This window comes from Notolabrus celidotus, chromosome 22 (assembly GCF_009762535.1).
Source record: "Notolabrus celidotus isolate fNotCel1 chromosome 22, fNotCel1.pri, whole genome shotgun sequence".
In the NCBI taxonomy this organism is placed as follows: domain Eukaryota; kingdom Metazoa; phylum Chordata; class Actinopteri; order Labriformes; family Labridae; genus Notolabrus; species Notolabrus celidotus.
The window spans coordinates 18,136,781-18,151,404 of record NC_048293.1 but is presented as its reverse complement, the minus strand read 5'-3'; the positions used below and the strand labels follow the sequence as shown (position 1 = coordinate 18,151,404).

General features: G+C 40.6%; 2 protein-coding genes across 2 annotated transcripts; both read left to right on the top strand.

The window, feature by feature from the left end:
* The first annotated feature begins 796 nt into the window (after positions 1–796).
* Positions 797–7,117, top strand: LOC117806293 (alcohol dehydrogenase 1-like). Its single transcript, XM_034675165.1, has 10 exons — positions 797–817; positions 2,497–2,562; positions 3,660–3,761; positions 4,402–4,543; positions 4,997–5,084; positions 5,295–5,514; positions 5,744–6,004; positions 6,315–6,447; positions 6,583–6,721; positions 6,819–7,117. The coding sequence occupies exons 1-10, from the start codon at positions 812–814 to the stop codon at positions 6,850–6,852; spliced, it is 1,191 nt and encodes a 396-aa protein (XP_034531056.1). The 5' UTR covers positions 797–811; the 3' UTR covers positions 6,853–7,117.
* Positions 7,118–8,557: 1,440 nt separating this feature from the next.
* LOC117805967 (alcohol dehydrogenase class-3 chain L) lies at positions 8,558–13,885 on the top strand. The gene is made up of 9 exons (XM_034674614.1): positions 8,558–8,661; positions 9,328–9,429; positions 9,593–9,734; positions 9,816–9,903; positions 9,999–10,218; positions 11,154–11,414; positions 11,909–12,044; positions 13,343–13,481; positions 13,789–13,885. The coding sequence occupies exons 1-9, from the start codon at positions 8,644–8,646 to the stop codon at positions 13,811–13,813; spliced, it is 1,131 nt and encodes a 376-aa protein (XP_034530505.1). The 5' UTR covers positions 8,558–8,643; the 3' UTR covers positions 13,814–13,885.
* The last annotated feature ends 739 nt before the right edge of the window (positions 13,886–14,624 follow it).

Below are 14,624 nucleotides of genomic sequence, written 5' to 3'. Positions count from 1 at the left end.
AGTATTTTTCCCCCTTTTACGTGAAGTGGCATTTCTGCCAAACTGACCTTGAAATGCAGATATCTTCTTGTTGATATCGCAAGTCCCCGTTAGGCAGGAGCCTTTCCTGTGAGGTAATCCGGCTTCCTCCCACAGTCCAAAAACGTTTCTTTGCGGTTAATCAGTCACTCTAAATGTTTCATAGGTGTGAGTGTGTGTGTGTGTGTGTGTGTGTGTGTGTGTGTGTGTGTGTGTGTGTGTGTGTGTGTGTGTGTGTGTGGATGGTTGTTTGCCTCTACATGTTAGCCTTTGATAGACTGGTGTCCTGTCCAGGGTGTACTCAGCCCCAAATGGGAAAAGGGGTACAGATAATGGATGGATTATAAAGCAATTTGTAGTTCCCCATTTTTACCCTATGTGTAGCTTTTTCTATCGTGCACCATAAGCAGAGCAGTAAACTCAAGTTAGCTTTTAATGTTCAGAGTTCAACAAGAGGTTGTGAACTTTTCACAGTTTTTGGCAACTCTCCCCATCATGGTTAAACAGTACCAGTCCTAAACCCAAACTTTATGCATTACTTTTCTTAAATGATGTCTCTTTGCCTTTAGGTTATCAAGTGCAAGGCAGCTGTGGCCTGGGAGCCAAACAAGCCTTTGGTGATCGAAGAGGTCGAGGTAGCCCCCCCTGGGCCCAATGAAGTCCGCATAAAGGTGAGGGATGTTCATTTCTGCAAAGTTCACACATTATGTTGCAATATGTTACTGCACTGTTTTTTATGAGTCCTCCTGTAGCAGTCTGACTAGGTCTCAATTTGACATCATAATGAAGTCTAATGAAGGTGAATGACAGGGATTGTCAATTTGCATTAAAGCGTTACAATGAGCTCAGATCAGAGATGGAGACGCACTTTGAGAATCATCCATCGCCATGCCATGGAATCACTGGGACTATATTTTAAAACTGTATGCATAAATCATTTTAAATCAATAAAATGCTTAAAACATGTCTCTGTGGACCCCACAAGGTGCGAGCCACAACAGTTCTTGGAGGTTGAGGCAGTGTGGGCAAGGCAGAATTGGTCACATCTTATATATCAACAGTTAGTCAATATAACAGAAGTTAAAGCATAAGTTATGGCAGCAAAAATGCCATGAAAACGTTTTGGCAAGCAACAACACAATGTTTTTGTGAAACTGATCACTTGTATATTACTTTAAAATAAATCTATGAATGTATGTGGTTGAAATTCTTCCATTTCAATCTATAACAGGTCATTTAAAGTCGTGAACTATATGTCTTTTACTTTCCTCGTAACTTGCATTTAAATTGAAGGGTCCGTTGATCCTTCCTCCACATAGCTATAACTGGCAATCATCTGTGAACTCAGATGCTAGACACAGAGGCAACAAGTCATGTTTTAGCTCATATATAACCATTAACAGCAGAAGTACAAGGGTCAGGTAGGTGATAATGCAGGCTATGTTTGGTGAGCAGAGCCAAAAGATGGACCCCAGGACCTAAATAAACAATATTCATAATATCAGCAATGACAAAACACGTTCATCTAAACAGTGCCTTCAAAAGCATTTAATTTACCCTTTATCAAGTTAAGCAATAAAAACACTAATAAAACAATAAAGCATCTTTAAATGGGCCAGTACATGACGCAGTTATGATGAAGGGGAATGTGGGAACAGGTGATCGGGTGGGGTCAGGTGATCGGAGAAAGGTCAGTGCAGGACGAAAACAAGATATACTAACCTGTAAAGTAATCTCTGTAAACATGTATGGTAACGACATGTATTTAATTATTGTATATGTTTCGCTGAGGTTCTGTAAGTCGAGAAAGCAACGCAAAAATAAGGAAAAAATGCCAGCCAGAACTGAGAAGACATGCCATGTAAATATGCTTCTTTACTAAATGACTTCTCTGAGGTCCCAGTTAGCAAAGCTTGGCAACAATTGATAACAGCTTGACAGATAATTCCCTGTTTTTGCCTTTGTGCCAGACCAGTCAATCAACTCGCTGTGGTGGGTGGATTTAAAGTTCTTCCCTGAGCCAAGAGCCGGCTTGCTATTCCCCAATCTTTGCAGTCTTCAAGCATCTTCTAATTTGTTACACAGACCTAACAGCAGTATCAATCTCCTCATCCTACTTAGCAAGACAGCATAACCACAAATTTCACAGGAGCCTATGCAAACACTTTTCCTGTAAAGTCAGCTCTCCAAGTCCTCTCTGAAGGAATTCAAAGCTAGTAAAAGTATTGCGAAGATTTGATAAAACTTGTACTATAAACTCATTTGGTTGTAAAAAGACATTTACTCCCAGTCATGATGGCCACTGCTTGTTGATCTCCCACAAGCTCCAGACCTGTTACCTAGATTTCTGATCTCCGTGTGCTCAATCAAATGATAACAAGTCCCTGCCTGTTTGAATCTGAGCCAACTGTTTGCTCCGTATAAAGTCCATGACATCTCTCCTTGTCTTCTCTATTCCACTCTGCACTCCTCCCCCAGCACTTCCTGTTTACTCTACAGCACTACTTGGCTTACCTTGCAGATATAATGGCCACAGTTGGTAAGGTAAGAAGAATTCACCATGTCGGAATCATTGTTTATGTTTCATAGTTCTTCTCAGCGTTTAGTATTTACATTGTCACTGGACTCATTGTGAGGTTAAACACAGTACAGACACTGGTGCTATGCAGGAAAGTAACGCTATTGCTCCTCTGTGAAATACTTCACTCTGAAACTGGTTGGGGCATTAAGTATGAAACAAAAACAAAGTTAGAGATCTTTAAATATGTGTTAGAGTATGATGTGTCCCTGTCTTTTACCTTCTTTCTCTGTCTCTGTCCATTCTGCCTCAATGATATATCTCGCTGTACATCCTACCCTGACATTATGGGGGCTTGAAAATCATCCGTTTACTTCAGCATCATTTATATTGCCTCAGATGTAGAAGGGAGTAACCCTGCATTTGTTAGAACATGTCTTAAATACATGCGTTTAATCATATAACTTGTTAAATGAGTCACATGATCGTTATAATGTAATGTTGGGTTTTCCAGGGAGCAGCTTTAAATGAGTCATTGAAACTTGACATATTAAATAAGGGACTGTGACAAATATGAAACACATTTTTGAGTATTTTTCCCCCTTTTACGTGAAGTGGCATTTCTGCCAAACTGACCTTGAAATGCAGAAATGCATCTTGTTGATATCGCAAGTCCCCGTTAGGCAGGAGACTTTCCTGTGTGGTAATCCAGCTCCCTCCCACAGTCCAAAAACGTTTCTTTGCGGTTAATCAGTCACTCTAAATTTTTCATAGGTGTGTGTGTGTGTGTGTGTGTATGTGTGTGTGTGTGAGAAGGATGTGTGTGTGTCTGTGTGTGTGGACTGTTGTTTGCCTCTACATGTTAGCCTTTAATAGACTGGTGTCTTGTCCAGGGTGTACTCAGCTTTTTCCCACCCCCCCCCGTGACCAAATGGGAAAAGGAGTACAGACAATGGATGGATGATACAGCAATTTTCAGTTCACGATTTATCACCATCTTTAATGTTAATGTTTAAAACTTTTCACAGTTTTTGGCAACTCTCCCCATCATGGTTAAACAGTACCAGTCCTAAACCCAAACTTTATGCATTACTTTTCTTAAATGATGTCTCTTTGCCCTTAGGTTATCAAGTGCAAGGCAGCTGTGGCCTGGGAGCCAAACAAGCCTTTGGTGATCGAAGAGGTCGAGGTAGCCCCCCCTGGGCCCAATGAAGTCCGCATAAAGGTGAGGGATGTTCATTTCTGCAAAGTTCACACATTATGTTGCAATATGTTACTGCACTGTTTTTTATGAGTCCTCCTGTAGCAGTCTGACTAGGTCTCAATTTAAAAGTCTAAAGGGTGGTGTGAGACATTGGAACATATAAACAAATAAACATAGCATTCAGATTGTTATTGAAGTAATACAATGTTGATGTATTGTGCTCCAGATTTATTTCTACTTACAAATAGAGGGTGGTTGCAAAAAAAGTCAAATTTGCTAAAGGTAGCTGGGAACCAAACCCAACTTCTCCTTTGTCCTCCAACTGTTCAACTGTGAACCAACAGTTGCTGCCATGGTGGCCTGTCAGTCAGGCTACGACAGCATGATTACTTCTGAGCACAAGTACAAAGATGGCAAAATCAAATTGCAAAACTGGAGACTTTAAAGATGGGGTTTAACAACCAATGAATGTCATCCACTTCTTTTATCAGTCTATGATTCTTGCACATAAATCCTGTTACAAAGATGTATGTGCTAGGTTTGAATTTAAGATAAAAGTGTCAAGATAAAGTAAATGTGTTGCTAGCAATGCTGAACCACTGGGAGCAAACACTGAAACTATATTAGTGTGTGAACTGTTTGGTTTCTGTCTTTGGTACAGATTGTGGCAACTGCAGTGTGCCATACAGACTTATACCGGCTCTATGAGAATGGAGTTGAAGCCGCTTTTCCAACCATCCTTGGCCACGAAGGAGCAGGGATTGTCGAGAGTGTTGGGACTGGAGTCACGGAATTAAAAGCAGGTAAACATATAAACAAACAAACAAACAAATACAAAAATACAAGCAGACTGAAAGAGGAGAGAGTAAAAGCCAGGAGGTCAGTGTGTCAGTTCCCCCCTTAGTCTTTGCCTATAGCAGCATAACTAAGAACCAGTCCAAGCCGGAGCCAGCCCTAACTTCAAGCTTTATCAAAAAGGAAAGTTTGAAGCCTGCTCTTAAAAGCAGAGAGGGTGCTGACTGCTAAATGATTCCATAAGAGAGGTGCCTAAGAACTGAAGGCTCTACCTCCCATGCTACTTTTAGAGACTTAGTACCATGAGCAGACCTGCATACTGGGAGCGTAGCCAGGAGTCAACACCAACATCGATTGCTATTTTACTGAATTTATATATAGCCTTACCCAGAGCATTTGTGGGCATTGGAATTTTGAATTCATTTTACTGTCACATGGCAACTTTTTTTCTTCTCTTTCAGGTGACAAGGTCATTCCTTTGTTCCTCCGCCAGTGCAAGGAATGTCGCTTCTGTAAGAGCCCGAAGACCAACCAGTGTGTGGTTGCATGGTGAGCACATAAGAACACATCTTTTACTATCCATTGCATTTTCTTGTTATTCATGTGGTGCATTTAGATACTGTTAGAAGATATAGGAAAGAAAATTCAGATTATTTTCTTTCAACGCTGGTACCCTGTGATTATTTAGTTAGGCTTTATTTTTTCAGGACAAAACACTAATATCATTTCAGACTCTTTCTGATTGTATTTTCTCCTCAGGGAAGGGGCTATCCTTAAGAAAGTGCCACCAGAGGACTCCCCAATTACCTGTAAGGGGAAGAGCTTGCAACGGTTTACAGGTACCGGTACTTTCTCTGAGTACACTGTGGTCAATGAACTGGCTGTGGCAAAGATCGACCCAGCTGCCCCTCTGGACAAAGTCTGTCTCATTGGCTGTGGGATCTGCACAGGATACGGAGCAGCAGTTAATACTGCCAAGGTGCAAATGTTCAACTTTTGCAGATAACCTGGATAGAAACAATGGGTCTTGGCATTTTTTGTAAAGTTCTTATAGATTCTTCCATTTTTATTAAAATAAGACTCGTCTTGTCCAGATTGAAAAAGTGATCACTCGTAAATAAGGAAATATCGCCACAGATTTTTTCAGTATACACCACAAAGACGTCCAACATCAAGTACCATGTTGACCACAAACTGTTTGATTTCAGGTTGAACCGGGCTCCACATGTGCTGTGTTTGGCCTGGGAGCTATTGGTTTAGCTGCAGTCATGGGCTGCCATGCTGCAGGAGCCAAGAGGATCATCGCTGTTGACATCAACCCAGATAAATTTGAGAAGGCCAAGGTGTTAGGTGCGACAGACTTTGTGAATCCAAAGGATCACAGTAAACCCATCAGCGAAGTGCTGTCTGAGATGACTAACGGAGGAGTGGACTTCTCCCTGGAATGTGTCGGGAATGTGGGAGTGATGGTAGGGAGAGCTTTCACTTACAGATTTTCTCAGATCTTGGCAGAGAAGAATGCATTTCTTCACTTTTGCACTATAAATAAAAAATGTAGCCATATGCTTTTAAAATGTTGTTGACTTAAACTTTTAATCCAGAATTGAGGATTAAAAAAAAACAGATTGTTTGAACCTCTATCCAAATCCATGTCAGCTGAGCTTCATTGCTTTTCTCTAATAGTAGTTATGGAAGTAACACCAGCCCCTATTTCCAGTGACGTTTACCAGCACCCTTCTGGTTACAAGTCGACTGACCTTGAGCTGTCTCTCCTCACAGCGCAGCGCCTTAGAGTCTTGTATTCAGGGCTGGGGTGTCAGCGTGATTGTCGGCTGGACTGAGCTGGAAGACGTTGCTGCTAAACCACTTATGATGATTGCTGGACGCACATGGAAGGGATCCGTGTTTGGAGGTAACACAACTATCCCCATCATCAACACCAAATAAATCTTAAAACAAAAAGGCTTCAGGCTAACACCCTGCATTTCCCAGCTTGTTACGTGGGTATGTTATTATTTAGTCACTTTTTCTACAATTTCTTGGCTAGGCTTCAAGGGTCGGGTTGACGTCCCTAAGATGGTTAAAGCCTACATGGACAAGAAGCTGAAGGTTGATGAGTTCATCACTCATAACTTACCTTTGGAAAAAATCAATGAGGCATTTGACATGATGAAGAATGGCAAATGGTGAGTTATACTTACTTACATTTTATACCATTCATGAGGAAAAAAGCATTACAGATTAAACAATCTATACTTATGTCTCTTTCACTTTTGTTCACAGCATCCGGACGGTCCTGAATCTTTCCACAGAATGAGATCAGTTTTTGTATTTGAAGACCACATAGTAAAACAGTTATTGATAACTGTCTCAGATTTATATTTCGCTCATAATACACTGCCATGCCAAGGAGATCCATCGAATGTGTACCTGATATGTCCTTGATCTGAAAAAATCAGCACTGCTTCATGAATCATGTGTAAACCATGTTTGTGGGAACGTTCTGCATTGTTGACATTAAGCCAAAGATAAACATGTCAAAATGTTTACAGAAGAAAATAAATTATCTAAACAGATGGTCAGTGGCTTCCTTGTTTGTGGTCTGCTTTTTATTCTGTTGTGTCCAGTCCAGCATTAACATGTCTACAGCATTTTCTATCCTCTCTCAGTACTTCTTTTAAACTACTTTTAAAGCATCTTGTAAATGGTAAAGCTTCTTTTTCTTCCAATCATGCCTAATTATATCCGTGTTTCTGTATCTTGGCAGACAGCATTGAATTTATTCTACTGGGATGGGTTACAGAATCTGTCCAGGAGCACTACTCTGTCTATTTTTAAAGCCTCTTTAATAACAGACAGGATATTGCATTTACGCAACAGGTACATTAAGTAAATGTTACAAAACCATAAAATGAGAGCAGAGATTTGCCACTGTTGCAATTTATGGCTTAAGAAATTATAGTTCAAGATAGCTTATCTACTACAATTGATGTGAGAAAAACTGTATTTGTTTGAATAGGATTATCATCTACAACAGTAGGCTGATAAGCCTCACTGAACACTTCATGATAGTTCATACAACACCCTTTGATTTATTTTCTTTCTGAAAATGATCAACTTGTTGCATGTGGACAATTTGGATCACAGTTATTCCCATTGGTGGACAAAGTACACAACTCCATTCCTTTGGTTAAAGTGTAGATACTCCTGGTTAAATATTACTCCAATATAAGAGAAAGTTACTCATCTTAACTCTCAGCTTCTGGAAACAGTCATTGTGCATTGGTGGAAATAGCATTTGAGACAGTCAGAGGAGCTAAGGTAGTTTGCTATGATCTCTAAGGGAGCTGTGATTACTCAATGTATAGCATTACATTAATCCATCTTCCAATGCTTGTTTCCATGCAACCCCTTCATGTACTGCACACAAACCAGCTAGTAATGAAATATCTCACTTGTTAACAGGACATTTAGATGATTTCAATTTGGCCTTATAAGCATCCATAAATAAGCTTAAATAAAAAATAAATTGTGTAAAAATGACAGTTTTTCCTCAGTCGTTTAGGTAGGTAGGTAGGTAGGTAGGTAGGTAGGTAGGTAGGTATGTAGGTAGGTAGGTAGGTAGGTAGGTCGGTCGGTCGGTCGGTCGGTTGGTCAGTTGGTCGGTAGGTCGGTAGGTAGGTGAGTGGGAGGGAGGGAGGGAGGGAGGGAGGGAGGGAGGGAGGGACGGATAGACACAGACAGACACACAGACAGGCAAGTGGTAAAAATGTGAAAAATAAAAAGAGAATGGATAATCAATAAAAAAATAAACAATATTTCCCGACCCTTATATCTATATCTATAGTATTGCTGAAACAACACCCTTACGATAAATGTCCTACAACACTCGCTCTTATGTAAACTCGTCGGTGTTTCTCAGTTTTCTCTTTTCTTCCTTTACAAAGCAGAGAGGAAGTCAGACTCATTGGAAAGTGGAAAAATACTGTGTTTTGATAGGCCCACAGTCAACAGGGGCAGACCCGTCCTTTGTGATTGGTCTGGATTTCTATAATCAACTTGCACTGTTACCTAACCTCCATGAGAGGCAGTTCAGCAGGGAAACAACATGGAAACAGCAGGGAGGGTAAGCATGCCTTACATGAAGATGTATCAGAATGATTTAGCTGTGTTAATATTTAATGGTATGAATTGTACTCACACACACACACACACACACACACACACACACACACACACACACACACACAAACACACACACACATGAAAAACTAGCTCAGATACCATGACTTTTCCTCTGTTCCATGTTTGTACGCATGGAGGGAAAGTTTGAGTAAATAAGGCTGCGTTTGAATCTGCTATCAGTTGGAATGTTAGTTATTTAACAATCTGTCAACAAGAAGCAGTCCTGCTGTTGCTTTTTATTTCACAATCTGTAACAGATTGAAAAAAGAACTCTATTAGAGTTTTGTGTCTCTTATAGTACTTCTCTGGTTGAGACTTCCTGATGTTGCAAAATATCTTCACAAGATTAGAAACAGTGCAAAGTTTGTCCTGAAGACAGTTTTATGGGTGTGTTGATTTAAGCCTATTGAGAAACTGTGTAGAGAACTGTAAGAGACCCGATTGTGTGTTTTACAGTCCACACTTGTCAAGAAGAGATAGAATATTCCCCTGCATCCTCATTATCTAGGCTGCCTCCACTACATCGCGGATTTGGTTAAATGTCCTGTTATCATGAGTGATACCAGTCCTGCTGAAGCTCTTGTGTTCTTTTCTTCTTGTGTTGAAGGTGATCAATTGCAAAGCTGCTGTAGCATGGAAGGCTGGGGAACCTCTTATGATGGAGGAGGTGGAAGTGGCGCCTCCTAGAGGAGGGGAAGTTCGCATCAAGGTAAGAAATCAGTTTGTGTCAAAATTTCTGGTGTGAAAATAAATCATTTCAGCTTTAAGACAATCTTGTGTTACTTGTGATAATCGTAATTTAATTGGAGTATTCGAGTACATAGAACATCAGATCCACGAACTGACTGATTTGCATTCATCCTTCATTCCAGATTGTGGCCACAGGGATTTGTCACACTGACTCCTATACACTAAGCGGCTCTGACCCTGAGGGAGTTTTTCCTGTTGTTCTGGGACACGAAGGAGCTGGCATCGTGGAGAGTGTTGGAGAGGGGGTCACCAAGTTTAAACCAGGTCCTCCCTCTCTTCTCTTGACATGACTGATTGCTGCAGGCAATATGGATGCTCTAACATACCATATGTGTTGTGTTTCAGGGGACACAGTCATACCACTGTACATCCCTCAGTGTGGAGAGTGTAAGTTCTGCAAGAATCCCAAAACAAACTTGTGTCAAAAAATCAGGTAAATGTTATCAGTCAAAGTACTTTGCGACTGTGCCGACCAGCTCTAACGTGTAGCTGATTCATCTAAGAACATGCTGACATCTTGTCCTCCAGGCTCACTCAGGGCAGAGGTTTGATGCCAGATGGGACAACCCGTTTCTCCTGCAAAGGCAAAAGCCTTTTCCACTTCATGGGCTGTAGCACTTTCTCTGAGTACACTGTGGTGGCTGAGATCTCCCTGGCCAAAGTGGATCATAGAGCCCCTCTTGACAAGGTGTGCCTGCTGGGCTGTGGCATCACCACTGGTTATGGAGCTGCTCTTAACACAGGCAAGGTGAGTCAGCCTCCCTTCCCTGATGTCACAGGGCTATTTTTAAACCGTCTTTCGTCATTCTCTGTCATTCCCTAAGCGGTGAGACTTTGATGGAAAAAGAAGAAAACATATATACTCTGTGGTGTCTCTGAACCCACCGTCACATTCACAATCCATTCAGGCCCTCCACTGTGGGTAAGAATATAAGGATTATGGAGGGAAGAAGAAAAAAATCAATCACGTTTTTTGTCTCTATCAATGCTTAGTCATGGAAATCTAAGCAGATGTTAATGGCACCCAGGGGATGAAGTTAACTAACTACTGGGGATTATTTGACTTAGTCTATTTTACCACCAGCAGGTTACAGGTCGACTTATCAAGTGAAGTATCTCTGCAACTATTGGACAAATTGGCGCAGGGAATTTTCAAAAGATGGATACCATTTTATGTTGTCATTACAATCGGCTTTGCAGTAAAAAATCAAATGACAATTTGACCTTTTGAATGATTGCTATGAACTTATTATTAATGGTTTTAATGACTTTGGTGATCTGTTAACCTTTTAATTTAGTCCAGCATTCTGTTTCATTAATTTATTCTTGCAGAAAAAATTGAATCGAAAAAAATCGAATTATCCTCAAATGTGCTCCTGTTTAAAATGTTGGAGTTATGTCATCAATACCAGAGATAATAAGAGATTATTACCTGCTTCATATTTGCATTTTACATCATCAGTTTGACTTTGTTATCATGACTTTAGCATTTAGCACATGGAGCAAATATAACTACTTTCTGTTACTGAACCTACAGAGTATACCTGATTTCAAAAATGAATAAATATGTGTCAATGCAATAGTTTTCTTCTATTCTTTTCAATATCACTCTTGTTTTGCCTGCAGTGATTAATAGCTGCAGTAAAGTCACCTGTCCCTGCCTCTGCCGTCCCCCATCTGCAGGTAGAGGCCGGCTCAACCTGTGCTGTGTTTGGCCTGGGGGCATTGGGTCTTGCAGCAATCATGGGCTGTAAAGCAGCCGGAGCAGCCAGGATTATTGGAGTTGATCTCAACCCCGATAAGTTCAAAGTGGCTCGAGAGTTTGGTGCCACAGATGTTCTGAACCCGAAGGACCACAGCAAGCCAATTCAAGAGGTCCTGGTAGAGATGACGGATGGAGGTGTGGACTACTCCTTTGAGTGCGTGGGCAATGTAGCAATCATGGTGAGTGGGGTTATATTAATTCATGACAATAACAATGTTGTTGTCCATCTCGCATAAACAATTCATCTCTTCCTGCAGAATGACAGAATGAGTTGTGATAATCTGTCACTGGTTGTACATATTTATGGATTGGAAAAACCTTCTTGCATGACTGAAGGCATCAGGACACATCCCTACCTGCAATTAAAGATGCATCATGGTTTTTTTTAAGTTATACTTTTTGGGCTTTTGCAACTTTATTTGGAGAGGACAGGACAGAAGCTGGGAAGAGGGCGGGGTAATGACATGCGGGGAAAGGGGCTGCAGGCTGAAATCGAAGCCGGCGCGTGACTTAACCATTAGACCAAGCCTGCACCCAATGCATCAGGTTTTTATAGAAGACTACATTTAAGATAGCTCAACAACTATTGAACAATGTTGAAATATATTCTGGGTGACGTTGTGGTGGTCCCCAGGTGCTGTGATTCTTTCCTAATAGAGTTTCTTGCGTGCAGAGGGCAGCCCTGGAGGCCTGCCATAAAGGATGGGGCACCAGCATCATCATAGGGGTGGCAGCAGCCGGAAAAGAGATATCCACCCTGCCCTTCCAGCTGGTGACTGGTCGTACCTGGAAAGGCACTGCTTTTGGAGGTAACAAGCCAGTTAATTTGAGATGATGATGTCAGGGGGTTCCTAATTCAACTTAGTCTGACAAGCAAGGCAAAATAACAATCAATCATCAGCATTATTGCTAACAACTGTGTCTGAAATTACTCTGTAATTCAATCATTCACCATTCAAAATACAAAAAACACCCTGCGGCAGAAAATTGAAAACTGAACATTCATTACCAATGATTATGTTGTGTCATTACTGACAGGTGTAATGCCACATGAGCCAAGTTTTTGAGGGCGTACATTTCCTGCTCAGGGTTCTGACATAAAAATGATGAAGGGAAGATAAAGTGAAGGTATCTTAAGCGCAGCTATGATAGAGTTATGGGTTGAAGGATGATTGTGTCTGCTGACAGTCGTTAGTATAGTTCCTGACAGTCATTAGCATAGTTCCTGATAGTTGTCAAGGTCATCAGTCATCTGTGGGTTGTTGGGGTCACATAATCGCTTGTGTGAGTGTGGCCTTACCTGTTCTGATAGAGAATACAAAACAGCATTGTATGTTGGGGATAAGTGGTGTCTTAGGCCACATCCTCTGTTAAGTGAAGGTTGTTCAGGCTTAGAATAGATGGCAGAATCCAAACCTTATTGTCCTCTAAGGAGTGTTTCTTTTTCTTGAGATGTAAGTTCAAGCCTTCAATTAACATGACCTGAATGACTGAGAATCTCCACAGAGTTTTTTGGCAGTTATTGGCCAATACAAGAATTCTTACAAGTCTAACTAAAAAGGTGCAAAGGTAAACATTAAACCTGCCAAGTGCTCCCATGGTAGCATTTTAATATGAGTGTGTTAGGATGCTTGAAAAAAGCAATTTGTTTAAAGCTCATGAGTGTTGAAAAGCAGCCTCACAAAGCTGCCAGTGTTGCTCCAGAACCTTTGGCATGTTTCAATATGTTATTGGCTTTTTCTTTAAAAAACGAATCTGACAAAATGGAATTCCAATTGAACACAAATTAATAAATAATCAAACAGCAAAGAAAAAAACTAAACAGAGCCAATCCGTCATACAGGGGCACACACTGAAAAAACACCATGCAAACTAATTATGTGATTCTGCAATAAATGTTGTTACTTTAGAATGAAGCCAAGCTGTTACAGGACATCCTGCTTGTACACTTTTGTGGAGGGCTTAGTAGAAAAATTGGATGTCACATTTTTTTTTCAATGCTTAATATTTCTTCCTTTCGAGAAAACTAAACTCTATTGATTTGGCACATACTCACATGGACCTCACATTACGTCTACATATTCAATGACTCATTTATATTTTCCAGGCTACAAGAGCGTCGAAAGTGTTCCAAAACTGGTGGAGGATTACATGAACAAGAAGCTCAAAGTTGATGAGTTTGTGACTCACACTCTGCCCTTTGAGAAAATCTCTGACGGTTTTGATCTAATGCATGCTGGGAAATGGTAAGCTCTGATTTAAGTCACTTTTTTTTAAGTTGTTTGTTATGTTAATGTGTGTACAGGGCTGAGTGTCCCTCTGGGTTTTATCTGGTGTTTGCCTTCTGCATCACTGCTGCCCTCTGTTGAGGAAAGATGCGTTCAGATCTATGGGGCAGGATTTTAATATAATTTGTACCATGAGTGGCTTTTTTTCATTTATGAGTAGCAGTTCAGTCACCCAACAATAACTATAGTATTATAGACTATAGCTTAGTCTGTGTCTATTTATAGTCTGTGTAATGTATAATCTAATCCCATTTTTATCTTTCAGCATCCGGGTCGTCCTTCAGTTCTAGAAGGGCACAGAAAATCCATGGCTTCACTCAATGTTTACACCGCTCACTGTAATAAATAACTTTTGCAAGTCACTGCTCAGGTCTGTTTTATTTGAACAATGCAGAGTCAAACAAGTCTTTGATCAGCCTTTCCCCCCTGAAGGAATACCCAAACACAGAGAGGCATTGTGCGAAGGAAAAACAGGGGAACCAAAACAGAATTATTCTGAAACATCTTTGATCTAGACTGCATGAATAATAATAAGAGCATCCATGAACAACCAAACAGCATCAGTGTAAGGTTATTAAAATGTGTGGTTCTTTTATTAGCAACATGGACATGGAAGCCTGGTGAAGTAAAGTGTGTAGAAGAAATGCAGAGAGAAGTAAAACCAGCAGTTTTGCAAAACATATTACTTTCCCTGCAGGAGTTAAGCACTACTGGTGTTAATATCCTGTTTCAAAACAACGTTCTATATATTTAATGATGTTTTCTAATTTGGATGATCACACTTTTTGTGTTTTTTATCCCAGGAAGAGCACAGTCAAAATAAGTAACAAGAAAGAATGCATTCCTTTTAATTTCCGTGCGAGGACAAGGAGGATATGAGCAGCATGCACTACCGCTGGGCCTCGACAACTAGTATAACTCTGCTGCAGCCGTGACAGAAGTTATAACAGTAACTTACAACAGCTTTGGCCACATGAAATTAGATAAAGGTATCATCACCATCATCTTAGTTTAAGTTCATTAGCACATGAAAAATAGTCTTACCACTCAAAATCTAGCTTTCACAAAAACTAAGTGAACCAACTGGGGCTTCATACTGAA